The sequence below is a fragment of the Rhea americana genome, unplaced genomic scaffold (genome assembly GCF_003343005.1).
Source record: "Rhea americana isolate MKP2758 unplaced genomic scaffold, rheAme1 scaffold_134, whole genome shotgun sequence".
NCBI lineage: Eukaryota > Metazoa > Chordata > Aves > Rheiformes > Rheidae > Rhea > Rhea americana.
This window is the reverse complement of record NW_028185417.1, coordinates 2,462,114-2,478,902: the sequence shown is the minus strand read 5'-3', so window position 1 is coordinate 2,478,902 and position 16,789 is coordinate 2,462,114. Positions and strand designations below refer to the sequence as shown.

The 16,789-nt window shown below is 39.8% G+C and overlaps 1 protein-coding gene across 1 annotated transcript in view; it reads right to left on the bottom strand.

Moving 5' to 3' along the window:
* Positions 1-16,789, bottom strand: part of TULP4 (TUB like protein 4) — a 136,671-nt gene that overhangs the window by 20,000 nt on the left and 99,882 nt on the right. The window contains 3 exon segments of the mRNA XM_085298009.1: positions 4,626-4,770; positions 5,260-5,494; positions 7,850-8,074. Coding sequence (XP_085154135.1) covers positions 4,626-4,770; positions 5,260-5,494; positions 7,850-8,074 — 605 coding nt within the window.

Genomic DNA, 16,789 nt, shown 5'->3' with positions numbered 1-16,789 from the left:
AATAGGCAGGAAAGTGACCAGAATAATAAATAGCTTAGAATTCTGCATATTGTTAGAGAACCTCATCAACCCAGCATGTTTAGGAGGATTTGTTTGTTAAGGCTTCACCACAGCTGCAGTGCCACCTATCCCATGATCAAGAGCATGGACTTACTAAGGACTCTGAAAATACCCGAGGAGGCAAACGCTTTAACTATACCAGCAATCTTAAGCATTGAGGAAGTAAAAACATGGGTTATCTGGAGGATAAAATATATCTATGATGGCAAGGGTCCACCCGTGGCAGAGGTAGTTTTTGGAGAGTTTTCAGTATTCTTCCTTGRGACTGTGCTCAGGGAGAAGTGATACCCTATTGCATCCCATTAGCTTTTGCCTCAGAATCTTCCCTAAAGTTCACATCAACACCAGACTCTGAGGTCCCCCTAGAACTGCACAGTGGAGGAACCACTCATCCAGAAGAATTCTACTGGCCCATACCACCTGTAGGTGGGAATGACATAAGGGAACTCTGCCCAAAGGTTATATTAATAATTCAATCTTGGTACAAATGGAAAAATATATAAAATTGTTGGAACAGGGGAGAASGATAACTTGATTCTAATTTCAGAAATTTCAGTCTCACTGGTTATGGAAYAATGAGCATTTGAAAACAGGCGCAACTGGTACATGGGAAATAAATGAGTCTGCACAAAATTCATATGAAAACATAAGCAGCCACAGCTGTTTGAGGATCATGTTTTCTCCTGGAAAAACGGACCATCAGGGAGCCACAGCAGAGGTAGGCTATATTAAAGGGACTCAACATACAGCTGAGGCATAATGGAGCTGTAATTTGCAAGTGCCATGCTGATAATCTCTTRATAGGAGATCATCATTAACTGAATTAGGCACTACCCAAAGTTACCTTGTAYTGAAGAACTTCTTGGTATGGTGGAGGACTGAAATAAAGGTTTCYGTAGTGCTGTCAGCAGATACAACTGTACAATTATAATTCTGTATTCAGCTTAGACCACAGTCATCGTTCATTTGATCATTTTACCCTAATGGCACTAATGCTACCCAGGTGGTTGAAACCACCCTATGGTGGACACGGCTAGAATTGTTTAGGATTTTATCAAAGTGCCCCCAAGGTTTAAAACACGAAAAAGATCTTATCAGCTCTCTATGGAAGGCAGGCAATATGGCTTTCRGAGCTTGGCACTTGAAAGATACTGCAGATTATATCTGCTCATACTAGCCGTCTCCAAGCAGGTGCAGGACTCCTTACCAAAAGATAGAGAACGTCCAGTCAATTTTCAAAATCTTCTATTGTATTGATAGCCTCTTTAAAAGTGATTAAAATCACAATGTAACTTATGCAGTCTGTCTGCACAGCTTTTATCAATATGACTTAGGATGCTGTTTGTACATTAATATTACAATTAGCTCTTAATGAATACTCTTCTTGTATGATATAGTATATCAAAGGATATCTGTGGCTACTGTRTTTATGGGGTTATGACTTACTGAAAGATAGGAAATCATAGTGGTCTTTCAGAAATACTTGGACTACTACTCAGGAAGAAYGTAAAGGAAGTATCTGCCAAATCCAGTGCAAGGCACATGGACATACAGCTACTACAACCAGTAGTAGGAGGTGAGTGTGAAAGGAACTGTGTAGTACACTAGAGGTATGGGATATCCACATCACAAATTGGTATGAGTTTTTAGTGCAGAACACCCTTAGTTGAGATCAAGAAATCTGTATTGGAACAGAGGCTCTTTGGGGAGGATGGCTCTGACAACCACCAGAACTTTCATGCATTTGACCCATTTGTAACAAGATATGGCTTACTCTCCAACCATGAGTATGTTGGGAGGAAAATGCTACCCTCCTATGGGACAAATGGGACCAGCCTACAAGCACACCTAATTAACTAATGTGTCCCCCACCAAACTCCGGGGGCCCATTTGCTCATCATGCAGGTTAATTGCTCCAACTGTTTTAACCCTTGATAATCCAGGAAAATCTAACTATAGGAACTGATTTACCAATGGACCAGAGCAACAAGGTGTCCTACCTCAACATGCAGAACTGGGACAAAATTTAACAGCAGCTATGGAATATCAACCACAAGGCAAGAAAAAGGATACTCCTCACCACCCAAGCCAAGGCTTCAGAGAGCTGCTAAGAACATCTCGTCACTATCCCTGAAGACTGCAAAGTGAMTTTGGTTTTTCCAACAGAAAGAAAATACCACGCCATATCACCTAGACYGTCATTCACAAGTGTAACTATCATTACTTTTGGTTTACTACACTAAATGTATTTAGGATGTTGTGAGCTGACCAAGAAACAACAGACACAGGAAACTCAGAAGAAATGCATCTGCTTAGATCTGTAAGCCTCTAAGATGTGCATCATAGCAAGACTAGATCTGCTGCTGCAGAACTGCAGTCCTTCTATGAAGTAGGATAGAAAATGCTATAATAGACTACAAAAATGCTATACCAAGTGAGAAGATTGTGCCATCCTCTCTGGCTTTRCTATTAAGTGGGAGAACATTAGGTTATCTCATTAAAGGCTAATCACRTTAAACATAAAGACCAGAGGAACAATGYCAGAAGAAGGACCCTAACAACCTAAACAGTGAAAACAGAGCACTCAGCTACTCCTAAGACTGCCAAATGAGGATAATTAAAACATTGTCCCTAGTGCAAAATCTCCCAGGATGAGTTAGCTAAAGAAACTCTCTCCCCTGAATACTTTACAGACTAAAGGAGTTATTGCCTAAAGGTGTGTAGGACTTAGTACAGGATGCAAGGGAARGAGAATTCTGAGATTTCTGTAATACTTATTAAGGGGTGTTTTATGGGGATTGTGGGAATTTGCAGAACTTTTTATGGGATGTTTAAGGGGAGGGCCAAACATGGAGAAAGAGAGGGGAAATACAGAAAAAAAGAGGATATGAGGGCTAGCCAGTATGCTGGTCTGTCTGTGCCCTACACTTGATCAGTACAGCCTATCCCACTTTTTTATTAAATTCCATCCATAACTAATTTCTGTGTGGGTATGTTCTCACCTTCTTAGTATATTAAACTATATTCACAGCTACGTTTTGTGTGGCTATGTTCTCTGTGTATGCTAGCAAACTTCAGGTTGACCTAGGTGATAAGTTTGATAAGAAGTCTGAGTGCCAGCAGCTAAAGTGGGACCACGAGCCTGAAGGGTCCAGCCTGTAGGTCTGGGGGCAGTCAGCTAGAGAGCTCTAACCAGGAGATGGTGGCCAGCTAGTGGACAGCTTTAGTGTTTAAGATCAGCTGATGGAGAGATCCATATGGTGTGCATGCTCATATTCTACTAGCAAAATTCAATCCCGATGAGCCAGAGCAAGAGCATAGAATTAAGCTATCTGTACTGTTCGTATTTACGGAGTGTTTACATGGCTGTCAGTAAAGACACTGATCTCTCTCTGTGTTGACATGTGTGGCAGAYTGTGCTTGTGTTGCATTTTCTGCGTGAACCTATTGGGAACAGTTCCTCAATCTCATTCCTGGATGGACCTAGAAAAGGGAACTGCAGCAGCTGCATCTAGCAGATTGGGATGGAAGCAGCTCCTGGTCTCRGTGGACATCAAAGACTGCTCTAGCAGGTTGGAGAGGAGAAATCTCACGTGTCCYGAAATCCACCAGATCTGGCAGCCTCTAGCAGATCAGACTCCTAATGCCAAAATTAAAAAAGAGGAAATAGTTCTCTCCTGTATATCTGCACTTTTATACTGCACGACCTTATACACAATAAAACCAAAACAGAAGCACTTCCTCTCTAAATGACACTTCAGTTAAGGCAATCCTGTCTGCACAGCACCAAGAAYACTGAAAACCCCAGTCACAGGGCTGGGGCTATGAGGTATAGGTATGAGATACCCCAAAGGGCTATGAGGTAGGTACTAACGCTCTACAAGCAACAAACCAGCACGTAATGCTCAATATAATGTTATACTTATTATTTCATCCTCTGCACCGCTCAYCAAAGCATGTTTGGACACTGCTGTAGAATTGAATTGGCAGGATCATAAAATTTCAGTTGAAACACAATTATTTTGCTAATTATACAAACAAAACAACTCAAAACCAAACTGCTTTAAATTTGACCCTTTCATTACAGAACAGATACTGTTTTTTCTGACTTATACTTCGCGATCAAAAAGACTGCATACCCTTCGGTATGTAACTAGGAGAGGAGAGACGGCAGACCAAAGACTGAAATACAGAGTCTCATACAAATAATGTTTCTTGGTTTTCGTRGACCATGCACTTAATTTACTCAGGGTTGATAAACTGCCATAAGAGATGGACCAAACCTGGGACTTTGCCTACGTTATTGCTGCAGCTAAATACAGAAGAGGATTTTAAAGGCTTCAGAAAGTCTCCATTGCTCCTCTCAGGGGAAAAAGGCCAACCTCCTGAAAATGTGCAGCTTGCTCAGGTAAATTACTGTCTATAGAAGTTTGCTTTTAATTTCATGAGGTGTCAAGACACTGTTTAAAAAGGGGGAAAAAAAAAGGAAAAGAAGGCAAGAAAGAAAAAGAGAAAAGAAAAGAAGAAAACCCATGAAAAAGAAGAAATCTCCAAGAAATGATTACCTGGGGAGTTTAGGTGATTTGCTAGCTCGGCTGATTTTGGGAGATTTCTTTGCTGCCCAGTCATCACTCAGTTCGATATCGCTGGAGTCAGAGCAGTTGCAGCTGTCAATCACAGTGGAAATCAAGCTGTTTCCATAGATTTCATCTATCAAGACAGGCCCCAAAAAATATAAGTGCTGCTTCAGAAAACTGACCCAACTACAGTCATCAGAAGCATAAACCTGATCCAGYGGCAGTAGCTGAGATAAAATTGTGCAGAGGTAATTAACTGTTCTTTACCCTGCCTAGTACAAACTCAAAATTTCCATTAATCTGAACTGAAGTGAACAGCATTCAGTGGGGTGAAGAGCATTCAAGTGGCTTCAAAATTGACATTAAAGAGTATTTTCTGCAAATTAGCAATCTATTCCCCACCAGTCAGAATACAAGAAGTTCCCTTTCGTGAAACAGAAGACAGTGTGGTATAATTTCAGAGTCTTGAACCTAGGTTATGCTGAAGAGCTTTTCGCATCAGAAAAATCATTTCAGATGCCATCTTCCATGTTGCACATGGAGATTTTCAGTAACTCAGTGAGACTTAACATCTAGAGTAATTCTACATCATCTTTTATACAGAGCTACAATTCATTTCTACCTGCTTTTCCATCTGTTTTAGGATCCATAATGACAAACTCTGGCCGCAACTTGCTGATACGACGTCCTTTCAGGATAGGCACCAACCCCCCAAGGTATTCCAAGTACAGAGTATAACATGGACCGCCGACCTCYGGATCATCCTCCGTCCGCTTCATAGTGCAGTGAAGCCGTTCGTTGCCAGCTGTTGGGTAGCTGACAAAATCTCTCATATTGTTTGGGTCTGGGATAGGAGGCTTAATTGAATGAAGGAAGGAAAAAGAAAGTTTCCTACAGGTTACTGTTTTTTTTTTTCCTGTGGCTACTTAATCCCAACCCAATTAACTGAATTTGAATCCAGCTCTAATTTAACAGGTCAGGATTAGTGCAGGTTACTGTGTAAGTTGATTCACATGCAAGGGACAACAGCTGTATTTTATTTAGTTAGATCAAAAGCAGCTGTACATAGAATAATAAAAAGAGCTACATCAGAGAGGAAGGTTGGACTTGCAGTCAGAGCACTGAGTTAGGCAAGAAATCTGTATTCAAGTCCCASGTCTATCGCAGACTTCTGTTTTAATTAATGTGGTCAAGTCCAAGTCCCAGTATATCGAYTGCTTCCTGTTGCCCTCTCTAGTGAACTTTGCCACTCATGCTCCGGGTCCTGGCCAGCACTGGTGCATGCTATGCCACTATGTGATGATGAAGAAAGCTCTGAAAAAAGATTGCACCCAYCCCGTCCACTTCTAAGGCATGAGCCACCCGTGCTGAGAGCATATCTGCACTGCCAGGCCCAGTGAAGTGTAGTGCAGAGAAATATGAGCACAAAACTCACTGTGGGTTACTTTGCCCTGCATCTCAGCAGGCTGTATTAATCCATGCACAGCATAGTCCTAAAGCAGCTAGAATGCTTTTGTTTAGCACAATATAGCCTATATAACACAAATACTATTGATATGTACAATTCAACACAGTTTCTCTCAAGATGAAAATGCAGAGGCAAAAAAAGGTATGGAAAAAAAGACGTCTCCTTAACCTGGAAAGACAGACACGAGGTAAGTAGTGATGTATAATGCAGCTGGACTGCTCCTCAAGCTGGAGAGGGAAAAGAAATATATTCAGGGAAAAAAAAAAAAAGAGTGCTTTGCTAGGCACTGGAGGCATAGCAGATATGGGTGRGCATAGGTGGCTGGGGCAGAGCCAGGATAAAGTATGAAGCTGTGCTGAGAAGGCTCTAGAAATGCCCATGAAACAGCAGGGACATGCAGCTTCTGGAAACCCCACCTTTGCCTCAGCAACTGCTTCCCAGCCCAGCATCCCCTCTGGGAGAGGACAGAGTGGCTGTCAGAAAGGATATAATCCTATATCCCTCTGTCCCCCTGATGTCCTTCCTGGCTTTGACCTCTCAGTCAGCACCTACTAGAGCCAACTGCTTCCTTCTTCCCTACCAGGATCCCTCACCCTGCTCCTCTGGCTCCACAGAGGCAACCTCCTCTCCTTGTGCTCCACAACAGCCTAGCGAGCAGCATGGAAACTAGAGAGGGCTGAAGAGGAGGGAGCAGGAAGGGAGGGCCTGGAACAACATGGAAAGCATCCTGGGGAAAAGRAGACATGCTAAAAAATTTGAGAATCACTGGTCTATTACACACTGTACTTTTGGAGATTGAGGAGTTATGGTTACAACAGGCATTTATTCCTCTCTGGCAAATAAAATGCTTCTTACTTGCATAAATTTACTGTTTAGCTATACCCAAATGTAACTGAGTTGGATCATTATATTATGGGCATAATTTCCCCTCATTTAAGCTGGGCCAACTCCACAGATTTCAAATCAGTTTCTCCAGATTTATAATGTTTTGACAAGGAACCGAAACTGGCTCAAGAGAATATTGTAATATATACACAAAAAATACCTAACACAAAAAAACATATTGGAGAGTAGGGCATTTACTAGCTAGTGCTCTGATTCTGGCCCCTGATAAAAAAGTTCTGAAATCCTGAGATGTGACCAGAGGCAAAAACACAAGGGGGGTGAGCAGATGGCTCTGCAAGCAGCTATACTAGTGGTACAGACAAAGGCACAGTATCTGGTTCATTTCTCCATAGCACTGCTGAAGCAGTGAGACTAGCAGAACTGAGTATTGGTAAAAATACTTGGGCAGTAACTTTAGCAGTCATAGTTCTTAAGCGTAACTACCCTGGCAGTATAAGGACTCATGTAACAAGTAGAGAAGCAATAGTTTTACCGTGACACAGTATTACCATCAGCATAACCTTCTTCAGAAACCCTCATGATTCACAAGTGTATTTTATCCTTGGGATGTTCTTGGACAGGTCATCCCCACAAAAGAATGCAGATCGGGATTTTCTAGCTTTCTTTTCAGTTTTAATAGGCATCAAATAAATCCATTTCCCCCCCAACAGAGTGCATCTTTCTTATTCTTCTTTCCTATCTGGGAATCAGCAGGTAGTATGCTGGGCTCTTGATGAGAACAGGAGGGACCCTTAATCAAGCTCTTCYAACCTCATTTATTAGATTTTATCCATTGTCATTTAGGAGCAGCATGGGGAAAAATCAAGGAAACCAACCCGCACACTTTGTTTCCTTTTACCTTGATTGTTGGTATAAAGGCAGTGGTGAGGTATGAGCAGAGCCGAGGAGGCAGGGTCAGTTTGCTGATATCCTTGTCATCCCGCAGACAGCTAGCGATAGTCTGCTGGCACAGAAGCTGCAGACTGGAGACCCTGTGCTCTACTCTGACAACATACAGTGCAGGTCCAGAAGCCATCAGCAGGCGTGAGTCCCTGTGACCCCAACAGATTGAGATGATAGGACGCTGCAGGAAGAGGAAGAAGACATAACTGTAAAAGAGCATGTACCTTCTTCCATTCAATTGTATAGCATATGAATTCAGCATCAATTACGTCACCCTAAGTCTTCTAGAAATGTAAAAGAGCATGCCATTACCCACAAGGAATGGAGAGAAATGTGAACCTCTGAAATTATCAATAAACAGCAGTTGATGTTTATGCAATACTTTTTACCCACCAGTTTTAAAATTCTTTACACAAGTAGTTGTTTCTTGAATTCATTACCTATATGGGGGAAATGAAGCACTATGAGGATAAGTGACTTTGAAGTCACATAATGTTAAAGAGTAGAATCTTTTGATGCCCAGCTTAGATTATTTATTCATTTAATCAATTTTAATCCCCCACTAAGGGCTCACATTTTACAAATGAAAAGTTAAATTATTCTCCCAGTGTCACTTAGTGAACCAGTGGACAAAATCCAACTGGCTCTCTGTCCACAGTCCCAGCCTAAGTCTTCCACTGCACAGTATCTTTTTTGAAACATTCTCAGAGCAAGTGAATCTTAAAGGACCAGCATGAACAAAATGAAGAACACCGTTTCAGTCCTCTGTTTCTCTACAGTCATAAATGCAGAAATTCACAACAATAAACACAAAAACAAAGAGTCAGAAGTGACTGGTAGTAAGTGTTAGAACTCTGAGCAGTATGGCACAGAGGTTGGAAGGCACCTCTGGAGATCATCTAGTCCAATCCTCCTGCTCAACAAGGGTCACCTAGAGYATGTTACACAGAATCACATCCAGGCGGGTTTTGAATATTTTCAGAAAGCAAAAAAAAAACAGCTCAAAGGCCCTCCTTTGCACATTAGACCATGCTGCATGAATATTAAGAGTTCACATGATAATAGTGAGTGGCGCACCAATTCAGAGCAATTAACAGGAATGACTTTCCTGACAGCGTTATCATTTGCCCCTCTGTTGCAGGCATCAAATAACAGCCTGATTAAAAACTGAATAGACTGGATACTTTTATAAATACCAGCTTTAAGGGCTATGCATGCTAAGATAAGGGTAAATTCAAGCTTCAGAGTGTAAGTTGATCCTCATGAGTAAAACTGTTACACAAACATTTTTTAGCTTTATTCCAGACAGCTCCTTGTGCTYGCAAGGAGCTCTCTAAACTCTCTTCCTATTTTCTCCTTGCCTATTTTTTATGCAAAGCACCTATATGTTGTCACCTCTTATAGCTCTATCACTATGTACTTTTGCCCTTCATCAATGTTAGCTGCATTAGCCTGTCATCTCTTGCTTTCTGTGTTACAAAGTACCTTTTTACTACACACACACATATATRTGTGTGTGTATATATTTGTATATATACACACAGAGTATGGAATATCAATCCCATAGCTGCTATTTCTATATAAACAAACAGCATASGGTAATAAAGAAACTCTTATTCCATGAAGAACATTGTGCAACAGGCTGTACTACCAAATGTTTACTCCTTCCTGTGAAGTGCTCCCTTCTTTTCACGATCCTTGAGACACAAAAGTTTAAGCAAAAGCATTCTTTAGTGATACTATGGTCCATATTACTGAAAGGTCAGATCACTTTGAAATGCCTGAATCTTTCACAAGATGCACCRATCAAGAATTCACCATACAGAAAATAAAGGTCAACACACCATCAGTAATCTTTACCCACTCCTTTCTGGTATAGCCTGGTACCCACATACCTGGGTTAGATCAGTCTAGAAGTTACTAACAAATCCTGGTAAAAAAGTTTTCCCTTCAATTACAAGTTCAAAAAGTTTAAAGACACGAAAATGCAACAAGACATTTTTATGTGAATGATATAAAGGAAAATGCAGCTGCATGACACTAGATCAATGTCTATCATCAAGATAAAAGATAGGATGAAACAACTTTCTCAGAAAAAAAATTTCTCTGCTATGTCGTCTTATCCTAATCTAAGTTTCAAGAAAAATATTGGTTTTAAAGTGGGAGGAATGAGGAAGGTTCTTTTTCATTACATCCAGGCAACACACACACACACACACACACACACACACACACACACACAGACACACACACTTCCATGGAGGTAAAAACCTTCAGGCTGACTGATATGCAAATGGAAAGCAGCAACATGTGAACATTATGATTTTCACAGTAATTGCTAAAGGCATTTTGTTGTGGAGAACTTCAAAAGAACTGAGAAATCCATCATGTACCATCAACAATTATTGCATAGCTTGTTATAACTACATCTGTGGGACAGTTTCAGCCAGTCCTGAGTCTGACTTAATTTTACACACTCAAAGTATGTACRAATTAGAAAACTCTTCTGCAGTAAGTTTACAGAGTAGACTTGAAGTGCTTATTGGGGATTTGACGAGGGAGCACAATACAGTCTTCATGGCCCAAGAGCATGGCTTAACCCTCATACTGTCTGAGAGCAATGAGACAGTTCATACTACTGATAAAGAAAGAAAAAAAAAAGAAACAGAACTGAAAAGGCATTGACAAAGGTTAGGCGCTGCCATACTATATGACAGCCTACGAAGGCACAAGTAGTCATGACCCTGATTGCCTTAAGGAGTGAACTACAGCATAAGCAGAGCTGTCTGTGTGATCACTGTGGTTCCACACTACCTCCTTCTGTTCCCACTGCCTCAACTAAAGCATACYTATAAAGAAGGTGAAGGAATAAACAAATGTGTGGCTCAGCACCAAAATGTTTTGTTTACTGCAGAGTTTAATGCCAGAAGAGATTATTAATTCTAATATTCCAACATTATAACCCATTATACCACATTCAGATAGCCCTCTGCTCATCCATTTAATTGAGCTAAATAAAACCATTTTTGTCCACAGGTAACTGCTGCAGGTTGAGAAGAGTAGGGATGTAGACAGTACCAGTGCAATAAACTTTGCATCTTAAACACATCCCTTAGAAACAGGTTTTTGAGAAGCTTTGAAATGCAGGATGGGGCCTCTGGCAATAAAGCACTGTGGGACTGAAGAAGAGTAAAAAGTCAGAAGTCACAAGACACTGCCTCACTGAACGATTTCATCTCAGCTTCCCAACACGCAACTTTAATTCAGCCATTTTCTAGCTTTTCTATGTTTGCCTCCCTTACATTCTGTTTGTGTATTTTATGTAAACAATTACAMGTGAGCAGGTACACATTTAAATACACACACAACATAACAGCTAGTGAACAGTGATGTACTGTTTGTAGATCACAGATTCCATTTGTATATTTAGTCTCCCTATCACATAAAATGGCTTGCAATGCTCTCCGCGCACACCTCACGCATTTTAATCGCAACATTCCCAATCTCGGTGAACAGCGCTTGTGCTGTGTCRGTTTGTATTTGCTTGCTGATTCGCCAGACATGCCTTGCTGGCAGTTTTTCCAGGGCAGCATTTCTACGGCATGGTCAATTCCGTAGTGCTCTTCAAGCGTCGTGTCCAGCAACACTTCATTCACAGTGAAGAGCCAGGATTTAAAATGAGGTTCAGGGAAAATTAGTTCAACATTATAGSCTTGGGGGAAATAAAAGATCACCCAAATGCCAGATCTGACCTGACCTTTAAACATACTGCTCCAGTAATATTTCTCAATAACTGTCCTTCCTACTCTTCCCCTTGAAATACAAGGATATGGATCATACACTGCAGCAAGCCAGTTACGAGCTCGCTCAGTGCTCCTTCCAAGCTCTGCTGAGGAAAAACAATTGACCTGCAATGCCCAATGCAAAAGTATTGCTCCTCATAAAGCAATCCACTTATTTTGTATGATTTTAGCAAAAAAGAAGGCAGGAAAGAAGCTTTTGATACCCCATAAGCTTTACCTACATTATACTGCACTCGCTAAAAAAATGAACAAGCAGATTCTAGCACAGAAGACAGAATTTTATTTTTCATATTTGTACACTTGTTTTTTTCTACTAGGAACAAGGAAACGCAGCTACAAATTCTGTGACCTCTAATCTCATTTTCCAAATAAAATCCTATTATATTTTGAAGAATCTCACAACAAACTGTAAATGAATAAATGAGTTCCAGGGTTTAAATGCAAACACAGAGGCCAAACTGAACTACTACTATACAAACACAGAAAGGATTCAGTTCTCTGACCATTATATATTAAAAGCAATTTCTTAAGGGCCAAAAATAAGATATTTTATCAGGAGAAATACTGACTATAAACACATCTCAAAAATCATTCCTAGGGCCTTTAGCCTTTTTTTGTTTTACCTAGGGTGGGCTTGAAAGTCAGATTGCCTACTTAATTTTGTACGCCCTGCCTGAGATGTGTACTCCTCTTAGAAAAACATGCAGAACTGGATTCTCAAGGTAGCACTTCGTCATTCCTTGCTGCAAGTCATTCAACCATCTTTCTTATAAGAGAACAACATAATTTATACATCTTTCATCTCCTGTACACTGTCAATGAAAACAAAGTGCAGGCTATGCTTCTTAATACTTTCCTTGTGCTCAGAAATCTTGAGCCCTAGGGTTTGCCTRTTGTTTGCACTGATCCCTTGACTACTGGGACTGAAAGTCCCACTGGTTATGAAAATAAACATAAAATGATATTCCAGGGCAGAAAGTCCAGTAACAAGTGAAATTTTTTGATGTTGGTCCCTCAGGAGAGATAACCAAATCACAAAATAGTATCTAGTGAATGATATGCATGAGTAAAAACTCTAACTATATATAGTGTGTGTGTGTGTGTGTGTGTGTGTGTGTGTGTGTGTGTGTATATATTTATGATATATGTTGCCTGCTTTCTTTTCTTTAAGACTGCTGTTTTATAGATACACATTTTGTCTTTCCCTCTGTTTTTGTTTTTTTTTTTTTTTTCTGGAAGGTGCAATGGCTGGAGAGCCCACCTGGCTCTTACGAGTAACTGTCGCAAAGTCACTTAACTTCTTCATTCTCTTGTTCCTCATATTTACAGTGGAGAGTAGTAAGAGAGTTGGTGGGGATAAAAGTAATAAAGACTATCAGGTGGTTAGAAATTCTACTGATGGGGCCTTATGATTTTCTATGGAGCAAACTCTTTGATATGCAGATTTGTTTCTTACATCTTCTCTCTTTCTACAGAAATACGGGTTTTTTCAGATCTCAGTACAACTGCGAGATTCGATTTTAATAGAATGAGTCTTTTCCTAGACAAGTGTAGAAAGACAGACTCCATTTTGCAATCATGACAAGTTCTGAAGATTCCTGGTCATGATCCATTTCTGCAGCAGTTAGAGTTAACTGTGGTTCTCTCTAACCTGAGAACATCAAGGCTTTTACTAATCCCAAATAATGCTTCACTAGCTAATTCTAAATTGTTGCTCTTGTTGCTCTTTCTGTAAGAGAATAAACTTTGCTTGAAGCTTCAGTGTCATCCAATAAGAGCCAAATAGCATCTAGCTATTTCCCCAGCTGTGGTTATATCCCCAGTTTCGGAGGACACAAATGGAAGGTGACATCAATTCAGACGCAACAAACCTGAATGCTCTATGTGGAGTGAATGACGACAAAGTAAGGCATGTCAGCAATGCTGGGTAACCTAAAAAGCAGTCTCTTCTTTCAAAGTCCTTTASATCTGAATTTAACCTAAAATTTTTACTCTTCTCCTCAAGCTTTTGTAAAATAGATTTTATACAATTACCAGGTTTCTGACTTACAACGGTCTTATCTGCTCAGATGCTGGAACTTCTATAGCATAGAAACAGCCCTTTGAATGCTGTGAAGACTTTTGCTGCCCGACATCAATGGCAGGTGGGATTTGTTCCCAAAGACTCTCAGAAATCTCTCCCATGAAGACTTASTCTTTGGTCCACCACTTTGAATATTACACTGAGAAAAATGTGATTGCAGCTTTTCTGCCTACCCGCAATGAAATATGCATCTAACGCAACCGATTCTGTCTCTTACTGGACTCAGTTCTTTCTTCTTCATTGCACTTTAGGTTTGAATCTGTTCTTACCTCAGCTATACAGTGGTATAAAATCATAAGCTAATGTAAATTTACTCAAGGATTAAAGGTGTATAGATGAGATCAGCATCAGGATCTCTGAGTCCACATTCTTGTTACCTTCATCCTCTCTGGGACACATAAGAAAGACATTATAAAAACCAGAGAAGGAAACAACATAAAAGCAACACATCTGAGCCAACAGGCAGAATAATTTCACAGATTTGGTAAAGTCAGTAGACAGGCAATTCTGAAGGAGGCTCCTCTGTTTCAAGTCCAAATGGGAAGATACAAAGCAGCTGTCCCATTCAGAAGAGAGCTTTGTGACGGTAGGTACAGTTGATAYAACAAAGACCCAGCTGCACAACAAACAAGACCTTCTGAAGTGACAGAATTGGGCTCCAGCACTTCCAGTAATCAATTTTAGAAGGACTGTAAAAGAGCCTGAAKGAGTCCAGTTCTAATTCTCATCTCAGATTAAAGTGCCATGGAAAGGTGCTGAGGATTTAACAAATAATGTAAGAAATAAATACACCTTCAATTAAAAAAAAAAAAAAAAATGACCAGCAGGGCAGCCTGTTGTTTCTATTGCATTTTTAGATGCTGGAAAAGCTGGACCACTACAAAATAAATGCCAGCTGACAGAACTGGGCATATTTTTGGCTGGTCAGGTTTGTGTCTGTAAACACAAAAGTGAAGGATGGTGAGAAGGTTTACAGAAATTGATATTAYTTTTTGGACAGTTAGCAGCTGATCAGCAGCTTTTAAGATATGCTTGTTGTGTATAAYAGCTAATCAGTACTGATTCTTTGGAGTCACAGTATGGACCCGCTTTTTATATAACTGCTCCCAGTAAAATAAAGTCTGGTGTGGCTTTCTGAAGTCCCTTCAGAAAGTTCTTCATTAGTCTTTCRGAGTTCAAAGAAGTTTGATTCTGTGTAGCAGAAGTTCCTGATCTGCTCAGTCTCTACCACTGTTTTTCAGCCCTTTCCACTGTATTCAGTAAATATATTTTTGTAGAATTTCAAGGTGGCTGTGAATGAGAAAGATTGTTACACTACGCTAATGTTACTGTTCTGCTTATGAACATTATTTTTCATACAAAGCTACTGTGCTCATTTGGATACTTCTAAATAAGTGTGATTTCCCTGTTTAGGATTTTATAGTCAACAAAGTAGGTTTATGATTCATAAAATCCTACACTGATGGAAAGAGTTTAAGAGAGTTAATCAAACRATATGTAGGATGCCAAAAACATTCAAAAGCTGGAGGAGAAGGTGACATATAAAATACCTTGAAGGTGTTTTACACCATGCCAAGTAACCATCAGGATGAGTAAACTGCGGTAACCGATTCTATTCTGCCTTGTGGTTTGCACTGACTTCATGTTAAGTAACATTCCAGTCAAATTGCATCAAAATCCTGCATCAGTTTTAGATCGAGTTTTGTTAAAAATAAGTCAAAAAATCATTTTTTCCTGAAAACCCTACTAAGACACTCTGGATAGATAAATAGCACAAACTTTGACAGTTGAGTGCATTTTAGTAATAAAATTTCAGACATCTGCTTTATCAAAGGATTGGAACAGAGGACCACACAGAAAATCAGTTTTGCACCAGTAACCTGCTATTTTCTGTGCTCGGTGTTGCTTTACTTTTTTTTACCATTATATTAGGAACAATACTTATATAGAATAAATGCACCTTTCCAGTTACACACATGTGTGCTTCAGAAGAAACAGTTTCACTAAAAGAGTTTGGGATGCAAAAATTCTCTTCCATTTGCTTTTAATAATCAGTGATGAATTTTATAAAATCCAATTACAAGGCTGACTGCCATTTTAAAGAAAATTAATGAATTTACTCTGATGAATTTATCATCAGACAAATTACTAGGACCACTGACTCACTCTGTCATCTTCGGATATGCATCACTGGAGCAGAATAATAGAAGCTACTAGCAATTTTTTTGCAAAAACAATTTCTATCTAATATTGTTAGTAAACCAAATGCTTTGCAATGTTCTAGTATAACYGTTACTTAGCTGGTAATGCTCTTAGACCAACATTCAAATACACAGAAGCATAACATAACACATGAGCAAATAAGCCTTTCTTAGAGACCTCCTCACGTCCTCCTGCAGCTGAGTAAATCAGAATTTAAATGCACTACTACAAGAAGAGAATTAAACATTAACTAAGGAGAGAAGAGGGCTAGCTCTAATTTTAGACAGGTTTATACATATAGTTCTTCCGTTAATGTATCAGCTTGAATGTTATTTTTAGCCTTGTTTCCTAAGGAAACGAAACTCAGTGATTTTGCTAATAATTACTAGTTGTCCCCCCTTCCCTCACAACTTATGAAGCTGCTGGCGAATTCCATTTGAGGTTGTCAAAGGGGGAAGAAATCTCCATGACATTAGAAAGCTGTATGTTTAGGGTTTAGCCAGAAAAAGGAGAGAGGCTCATATTAATATTTTCACTATGAGAAATACTGCAGAATGACCTTGACAGTTACCTGTTCTGCATGACCTGTCAGTTGGTCCATAAGCACTCATACAATGGCAGAATAATGAGCCCTCAACGTCAGCCACAGCATGTGCTGACCTTCTCCCAGCTGATTAAGTAGAGGAGAAAGGAGAAGAACTGAAAATCTGAAAAGAAGTTGAAGAGGTATAGGAAAACTGGAGGAAATAAAGGTATTTAAGTGAAAGAAAATTTGACGTTATTGGGAATAAAGTGGGAAGAGTGCAGT